The sequence below is a fragment of the Nyctibius grandis genome, chromosome 5, assembly GCF_013368605.1.
Source record: "Nyctibius grandis isolate bNycGra1 chromosome 5, bNycGra1.pri, whole genome shotgun sequence".
Lineage (NCBI taxonomy): Eukaryota > Metazoa > Chordata > Aves > Nyctibiiformes > Nyctibiidae > Nyctibius > Nyctibius grandis.
In genome coordinates, this window is record NC_090662.1 from 66753845 (window position 1) to 66763255 (window position 9411).

The following is a 9411-nucleotide window of genomic DNA, read 5'->3' on the forward strand; positions in this document are numbered from 1 at the left end:
AGACCCAGTCCCTGCCAAGCCCTGCAGGAAGGGAAAGCAGAAATGGGATTGCTCAAGGGCTGCATCTAGCTCCTGTTGGCCTGGCAGCATTTGTGAGCATTAGCCAGCTTTGCAGCACGCTCCTCTGGACACTAGATCTGGAGAAGATGACAGAAGGTTAGATAAATATACTTGTTTTGTGAAAGGAAGCTAACCTATCCCCGTAGGACTACCTTAACATACTATTAATGCTATAATCTCCATGCACTAAAACCAAATTGTGCTTGAGGGATTTTATGGGGAGAGGCACAAAAAGGTTTAGGGAAAAACGAAGACCACAAGGAATGAATAGGCTGGAGATTTACTCCTTTACACAGCGTTGTTAGGGTAAAATGCACCTTCACAAAAGCAAAAAAAAACCAGGAAGCACTTGAGAGTCTTCAAATAAACACGTCTGGCCATGTAATCTCCAAATTTAAAAAAAAAAAAACAAACTTGAACATAAGAGGCCTCTGAGTTTTGCAGTGAAGTGCAAGCAAGTAAAACCAAAGCTGCATAGCACTAGAGGCTGCGCTACATTTATCAGGATAACCAAGGTTTTATAAGAGCCTCTGAGGACATCACAGAGAATTTAACTCTGAAGCTGCAAAAGCGACGATGGAAAACTGTTCTACCTCTCCCAAAAAAATAAGAGAACTTTGTTTACCTAAAAGCAGCATAGTCAGGGCACTGAATGAACTTGATTCTGGGCCCCGCACTTCAAAAAAGATGTTGAGGTGTTGGAGCAAGTCCAGAGGAGGGCGACCAAGCTGGTGAAGGGTCTGGAGGGTCTGACCTACAAGGAACAGCTGAGGGAGCTGGGGTTGTTTAGCCTGGAGAAGAGGAGGCTCAGAGGTGACCTTATTACAGTCTACAACTACCTGAAGGGAGGTTGTAGTGAAGTGGGAGTCAGCCTCTTCCCCAGGCAACTAGCGATAGGACAAGAGGGCACAGCCTCAAGCTTCACCAGGGGAGGTTCAGGTTGGACATTAGGAAGAATTTCTTTTCAGAAAGGGTTATTAGACATTGGAATGGGCTGCCCAGGGAGGTGGTGGAGTCACCATCTCTGGATGTGTTTAAGAAGAGACTGGACATGGCACTTAGTGCCATGGTCTAGTTGACATGGTGGTGTCAGGGCAATGGTTGGACTTGATGATCCCAGAGGTCTCTTCCAACCTGATTGATTGTGTGATTCTGTGGATTATCAAATCTACCTTGTTTTCAGAGAAAGAAAGTATTTAGTCATTTGTGGCATGGCACTTTTCCAAATTATAATTCAGTAGCTTACTCTGCTTCTTCTCAAGCTCACCTAGAGATGCTTGATTTAGTTCAAGGAGGAGGCCATATATTGCACAGCTGTGTGATCAAATTATGTTTGACACGTTAGTGGGAATTCCACATTTGCTTGATGTAAAGCTGCGTGACAAAGACAATTCGGAATCTGTTAGTTTTTTTCTGTCATCAACAGCAGTTTGCTGATGTTTCCTGTTGAGTCAGATCCTTCTAGCTTTCACAAGCAATTCGAATGAAGGGGAGGGAACCAGAATGACTTACACTGACAAAATGGTCATTTTAGGAAAAAAAAAAACAGCCGGGATTAACAGAATACCAAAAAAACAAAACTTCCCTGCCATCTGACGCTGTAAACCTGATGCAGGGTTCACTGCAAACTGAGAAGTTACAAGGTTGTAATAGGGGAAGACTCATGAGGGACCGTAACCTTAGATCCCAGCTCTGAGGTCAGCCACCGCTGTGGAAGGGACGTGCAAGACCGAGGAGCGTTCAACAGGCAGAGCCCAGCGGCAGTACAGGAGCTCCAGCCCCTGAGCACTCGCCGTCTGTGGAGCTGTGCTTTCTGGTAGTGGGTGAAACAAGCACACTTTAACCTCCAAGGATTAGGATGCCTCTCTGAACATCTCAACTCAATGAGCCTGACTTGAGAGCAGAGCTGTAAATCTTTATGGATCTGTCCAGAAGCATTATCTGGATGTGTTAGGGAGAATAACCTGCTAACCCTATAGCTGCACTCAAACCAGAAGCCTAGAGCTCTAGCAATCAAACATCTTTTGTAAGTACTCCTTTTTTAAGGAGCAAAAAAATGGTGCAAGATCTAGTTTTAGATGGCATCCAGTTGGAAAAAAAAACATACCTGCAATCTATTTGATCTCAGTTGTGCCTAACTCAAGCCCAAATAGCAAGGTTCTGCAAAACCAGAATGAAGTTTTATTTGGAGACAGATTATCTCTAAACTTTCTCTTTCAGAGCCCTTTCCAAAACCACAGATGTAAAGTAATGCCAAACAAGCAACAGTATTTGAAGTCACCTGTATCAAAATACTGCCTGTCCTGAAATTAACTTCTGATGTGGTCTAGTATAGGTATGGTACCAACTGATGATCTCTAACACATATTGTCCCCCATGTCTAAGTATCTCCTGCATCTAAGTGTATGCACATGTCTAGGCTTAAGGCCAAAAGAAAAAATATTAAGTTTAATTTTCATTCTTTTTGATCAGAAACTGCAAATGCTTCGGGTCAGGATTGACTCGTCATGCAATGGGTGGACAGTATCTAGATGCAGCGGAACGCAAATCTCTCAATCTCCCTATACATTTCTGTAACACAAGTGATCATTAATGTTACTTCAATGTAAAAATTTCATCTTTCTGACTGATTTAGCTTTTCAGAAACAGACAAGTACACCACTGGTATATGTTTTGCTATGTTTGAAAGCATGCAATTAGACGTGTATCTTACAAACATAAACAAACACCTCCCATCCGTCCAACCTCCATGTTTCTAAAAAAATGCAGGTTTGTTTAGACAAGGGGTTGATAATCCGGTTTGAACACAGGTATCTGAATGCTGTGACAGCTTCTTCATAATGATAAGCTTATGGTACATTAAACTTTAAAGCAAGATAAAACTCCTTCTTTCATTTTATCAAACATCTTCCCAGACAGAAAAAAGAAAGACACAAAGCAATGTCTGCAGCTACAACCAAGCATGGGATACCCAACTCAGCATATGTTTGAAATGAAAATGAACAATATGTTGCATAGATATACTACTGTATTTTTCAGTAGAGAATATCACTGGGATTTGTAAATGTTAATCCCATTCCTCCCTTAAGTGTTTGTTTTTATTTCATGCCTGAGAAAAACCTGAGATTCGCAGAGATTAAGCAAATAATAGAGACAGCAGTGCTTGGAACCGAGAAAGAAAGTGCTCTTAAACAAAACTATTCTGATAATCAGTTTGGCTAGAGGAAATCACAGGGCGTGGGGGGGACATGGACAAGAGATTTTTTAAGAGTGCTTAGTGTTGTGCCACTGGTATTACTGAACTTTATGTACTTAGCCGTATTATGCCTTTTTCTTGTCGGTAAAGCAGTAATTTCATTGTCTATCACAATAGTAATGAGGTAACAAGAGCCATCAAAGAATCCATGGTATGACACCCGCAGGAAGAGACTTGGACCTACAGAGAGCAAGTAGTAAGGATGGGGAGGGAAGTGGACAACTAAGTTCTTCAGGAATGGAGGACAGCAAGCAGGCTTGAGCACATAGAATCATAGAACAGTTTGGGTTGTCAGGGACCTTTAAAGGTCATCTAGTCCAACTCCACCTGCAATGAGCATTAACATCAGTTAATTAACAGATTACCAAAAAAGCAGCCTCAGGTTTGTTCTTCCCATTTCAAATCTGAAGACACTACATACCCAACAGTTTCTCTGTTCTTTCCAGTCCCAACATTAAATCAACAACCTTAAAAAGCCTCTCCTTATAGCTGACTTAAGGTCATGTGGAGGATAAACACAGAGATTATAGTCGCTGAATTTTCCACTGACTTAAAATCGACACAATACACTACAAGCATTACCTTCATATTACACTGATGACAATGCATGAGAAATCAGAGGTGTGCTATTAGAGGATTTGTTATAAAGAGTTATTGAACTTCATTGTACCATAAATAACAGTCTAAAAAAAAAAGACCAAATCATCCAGTTTTTCTCCTAATATCTGTATCTTCTCTATAAGTTTGGTTTTATGCAGCTACAACCTCTCCTCCCTTTCCCAATCAACCCCTGCTTCTCTCCCTGTTTCATATGACTTCACCTTACCCAAAAATGTGAAGAGATTGGTCTTATCACACCTTAGCAAGATACCACCTGCCAGCTGAACTGTGATAAACCACAGCTGTCCTTACAATACACATGCTAACAGTGACTGGGGCTGAGCCGATGGGCAGTAGCTCAAGGCTGTCATTTAAACCATGGAGTAGCCCCATCCACAAAAATCATGCTAAGGAAATAGCTCAATAACATGACAGTTGCCATCACCATGTTACTATTCTAGTGTGCATTAGATTTATCAACTCTATTGTCTACCTGCAACTGCCTTCTGTTTAGCCTGTAGGGCTTTTACAGCCAACAAGACGGACAAACTGCCTATTCTTTGCACTCACACAACAGCTGACACAATATGACCATGATCAATCATAAGCCACTACCATAACAACATTTACAACAGCAAATATTCTTTCCTCCATTCCCCCATGACTGCCCTACTGAAAAGATACAACACTGGCAGAAAAAGTTAGAAAAAGAAGAATTCAGAAGTTATTAAAAAATTAGAATAAGGCTTAGAATGAAAACATCAAAGGAACTTGAAGAGTTAGTACTTTATTATTACTCCTGCCATACATAACACTTGTGTTCTCTGACTCCTAGAGGAGCCAGACAACTGAGTATGCAACATGATTATAATAAAAACATTCTCTAGAGTTAGGGACCTTCATTTCTATTAGCAACCCTTTACGTAATCTTTAAATAATTCCTTGAACCCAAGGTTTCAGCCATGAATGAAGGAAGCTGTGAGCATGCATTGGTTTTTGCTCATTTGTTTAAACAGACATGCAGTGTAAAAATACTTTGTAAAAAACAGACTCTCAAATGAATAGGTTGACAGGTTCGAACAACAACCACCACACTTGCAGATGTGCTTCAAGCCGTTAACATTACAGATTCAGTCACTGCATTTTACTGAAATAAATGGATCTGGATATCTTAGCCAGCAGGCAAACCTATCAATAGCCCACAGATGTTGCCCGGCATATTTCATTGCAAATTTAAGAAACACCAGCTTCTCATTGGAAGAGTGACCTATAGGCACCTGTATTTAATAAGCTACTTAAAATCAACCTGTATCTGTAGATCAACAAGATTGGATAGTAATAACCATTGGCAGGTAAGAGTATAAAACACTTTCCCATACAAAACTCCCAGCTTCCTTTACTTGATGCCTTCACAGAACTCACATTCAGCCAGGAAAGGAGAAACAACTGTAAGGTGTATCTATCTCTACTGTAAGGACAATTTCCCACCTCACCCCCCAACTGGACTTTTTGAAACTTATATGGTAGGTACTCAATTCAGCAGCTGACTGTCCACACGCCAAGAGCCTCATTTAACTTTGACTTCAGTCTGCAATTAGAGCTAGGTTTGTTTATGGCAAGACCGAATTCTGCACTAAACTGCCACGTCCACTTCAAGGGGAGGAACAGCCTTCTTTACATTGAACCAGAAAATGAGGCTCTGGAGAAGCATGCACGAGAACACACCCTGCACTTACACAGAGCAGTTCTGTGTCTTCAGAGACCTCAGCACATCTTGCCATGTACTATGTGGAAGCATCAGGCTCTTTGAGCTGTCTCACAGGTGGCCAGATCTCACCAGCCGATCTGCTGCATTTCTGAACTGTGGATCCGTGGTCAGCAGCTAAACAGCATGGTTTTTACTGAAAGATCTAGGTGCTGCCATTCTTCTTCTCAGTAAAATCGAAGGAAGTAGGACTTTGGACGTTTGTGATGATGTGGGCAGATCTTATTAAGGAAGTGGGCTCACCACCTACTTGATATGGCAACGCACTTCAAATATGGGCTTGACTAAAAAAGAGTCTTTTTAGTCTCTCTAGACCCTCCTTTGACATACAAGGAAGTTGAACAAAGCTCAGCAGGTTCAAACAATGAAAAACGTGCAGAAATGATCCATCATTTACACTATTACAACAATTGTGCTAAACTCATGGTGCCATCACCGTTTTCTAGATCAGCTTTGGGTTTTCATCGGAGGTTCTTTTTCCACCACTGTCCTTGAAACGCTTTCTTGAACACACAGAAAAAACATCGGTTGATTGGAAAGCAGGATTTGAAGATGTATTCAAGTAAAAACAGTTAGAAAAGCACTCCCAGTTCAGCTAATTTAATTTCTGGAATAAATTATCTGGACAGGGTGGGCTTTTTTAATTTCAGCACAGCTCACTGCAATGCTTACTGTGCTTACCATTAGGGCTGCTGTTATTCTGATTTGTATGCACTACTCAGTATGGGAAGAGCAAGAGAGGAAATTCAAGCAGCAGTTGAAGTGTCTGTACACTTAAGCCAAGAAACCTGGCAAGGGACAAGTGTGCAGCATAGTATAGAGAAAAGATCGAACAAGACCCTACAACAAGTATTCAGCTTCTTTCTGACCAGCACTAATGTTCCTGCTGCCTACAGAAATTAATAAGAAAACAACAATAATAAGTTCTTAATTTTGAAGATTATTTTTGTTAGCAGTTTGTTGGTAAAGCACTTACAAGAAAATATTGCAAGGAGAGAATTCTCTAAAGAGCATCATGAGTTTTACGAATATTTATTTCAACCTCTGCATCCAAACCAACTCCCCCTTCGTATCCCTTCTAGGCAGTCATCTTCTAGTTTCACCTTAAGAATAAAAGACTCCATAGATGTTGGGGGAGCTTCAGCAGGTTTTGTGTCTGTTATGTAGCCCTATCATCATTATCACTTACCAATACAGCAGGACCAGGAAGACCACCAGCAAAGCCAGGGTGACCGTTGTACTATTCATTCCTGTGGAGGCAAATGCCAGGAGATCTACAGGCTCCATTTTCCTCCACTGCAGCTCCAGCCTTGAGTGGTGTGAGTGTGCGTGCAGGGGAAAGTTCCCTCAACAGCTGATAAAGCCTTCCACAGCTATATGAATGACATCTGCAACAAAACAGGAACCAAGAGAGCGAAAACACGTCAAGTACAAACTGCAAACTTTTCCTGTTCTCATCAACTGCACACTCTGAGAGAGAATTTGAAGGTTCCCTGAAGGGTAGGATGTAGCAATTTCTCCCCTCCCACTGTTGTTGACTGTCATGCCAGTAAATATTTACATACCCACCACTTGAGACATCAGCGCTGTTGAATAGGTTTTTAGACATCAAGTATGGGAAACTAGCGAAAGTGTGGGGAACAAAAGAGGGGGAGAGAGCCTGACCACGGTACAGATCATGGAAGAAGAATATAAAGACCCTTCAGGGGTGCCCTGGCATACAAAGAGTGGCATTCTCTGAAGTAACAAAAATAGAGCATTTCTGCGACATAAAACTTTATTAGCACTTAATCTCCAAACTGGTTATACCTTAAAGGATTGGAACAAACTAAAATTTAAATTATCACAACTAAAAGGAGGAATTAGGGGAAAACTCTTCTAATGTGACTACTAGAACACATATACAGAAAGAAAACCTAACGAGCAGAAAAACCCAACTGTAGAACCAAGGTCCGTAAGGGCCCGTAAGTCAGCATCCATCACGCTTGTTAAGTCCACACAGACAGCACTCTTTGGCTGTATCATCTCAGGGTCATGAGTACTACAGCAAATTTTCCTGGCTCAATGCAGTGTCCCCCTTGGAGGTACCATTAACCAGCCTCTCCAGAGATACTTTGGCTACCCCTGCATTGTATTTCTAGTATCAGGGTTAACATCAATACAGCCACATCTACTATCTCTGCGCTGTGGTACAGTCAAGCTGTCACACTCCTTGAACAGTCTGCACATGAACAGTCAAGCTTCGACTGCAGTTCAGGAAATGGTCTGTCCATAGTATATGAATTCCTCAGCTTTCTTCCATATTTTCCTGCCTGCAACCTCAATCCTGTTTCAAGCATCTGATCCAGTCCAATTAGAAAGGTCAACCAGAAAGCAAACCATAAAGCACTTCTACGAGAGAAAACCACCAACTTGTTACACACAAGGTTACCAAATGCCATTATGAATACCCCAAGATTACAACATCAGCAGCAGCAGCTTGCAAGCAAGCACTCTTGCCCATGACAAAATTCCCCAAACTGTCCGGTATTGTTCATTACTTATGAAACTAGAAGTACCCATATATGTACTGCAGCCTTCCACCAATTCCAAACAACCTATTTGAAAGTTAAGGTAATCAAAGCTATCCAAAAAACTAGGCTTGTGAATTATATGGTAACCTTGAGAAATAGAGATCCTGCAACATCTGATTCCCATAACACACCAGATGAAGAGTGGTTTCTTCTCATACAGCCCCAAGATAATAGCTTAGATTTAATGTGCAAGGCTTCTCCAATACCACTGTATTACATTTCCTGCTCTTATCAGAGAAGTTAATAATACAGATATCAAAAAAGTAAAGTCTCTAACACAATGGAGTTTAATTTTAAGAAGATTTGTCTCTACTCTAACTGAATCACTGCTATTTTGGTTCTCCGTGCTTCACAACTACATTAATTCCCTTCCAGCCTCAGATCCTTGCAGAATAAGTAAAAGGTGTTAACCAGCTCATCAGCTCCACAGAATAGCACAGTAGTTCACAGAAAACCTTGCTTATTGTATTAACAATGCTCTTGCTATTCTGGGTCAATAACAGCTCTGCCGGCTTGCTGCTGCTGCCAAGTTCTCCAAGAACAACTGCAACAAGATTCAAGACCAGTGATGCAAGGAATTAACCAGTGGGCATAAGCCAAACCCAACCAGCAACTGATCGTGTGGCACTTTAAGAAAAAAATAAAAATCAAATATCCATATGCATTAAAGTCTCTTCAAAAAACTAAACCAATCACCGCAAGTGTAGAAGGGAAGAAATAATATTCCAATGTCACTGTGCTTCGATTTACTTGGCTTTTTAATTAAAGGACATATTTTTCTGCATGTAGAGGACTGATGCCCTCCTATTAAAGTCAATGGCAAAACTCCTATCAGCAAACACAGAGTCAAGTACAGACCTCACTTATTTTTTAAGAAGCACTGGAGCCTTTTCCCAGTCACACTGGGAGGTAGGTGAGATGAATAGTTCTCAAACAAACACATTATGAAAGAAAATAGGCTCTCACATCAGCATCCAATTTGGAAGAGAACACATAATCAAGCTCCCAACAACAACAACCACCCTTTTCTGTTGTTGATGTTGGGGTTTTCTTTTTGTTTGTTTTTTAAGCCTCAGCACCTGTTTCTTGCTGAAGGGTTTTAACTCGGCACCTCCAGCCATTAAGAAGGGTAGCATGGAGCATTGACTCTAAAACCC

The 9411-nt window shown here is 41.2% G+C and overlaps 1 protein-coding gene across 1 annotated transcript in view; it reads right to left on the reverse strand.

The window, feature by feature from the left end:
- Positions 1–7065, reverse strand: part of TBXAS1 (thromboxane A synthase 1) — a 254674-nt gene extending 247609 nt beyond the window's left edge. Inside the window, 1 exon segment of the mRNA XM_068400625.1 lies at positions 6871–7065. Coding sequence (XP_068256726.1) covers positions 6871–6968 — 98 coding nt within the window. The 5' untranslated portion in view covers positions 6969–7065.
- Between the last annotated feature and the right edge of the window lie 2346 nt (positions 7066–9411).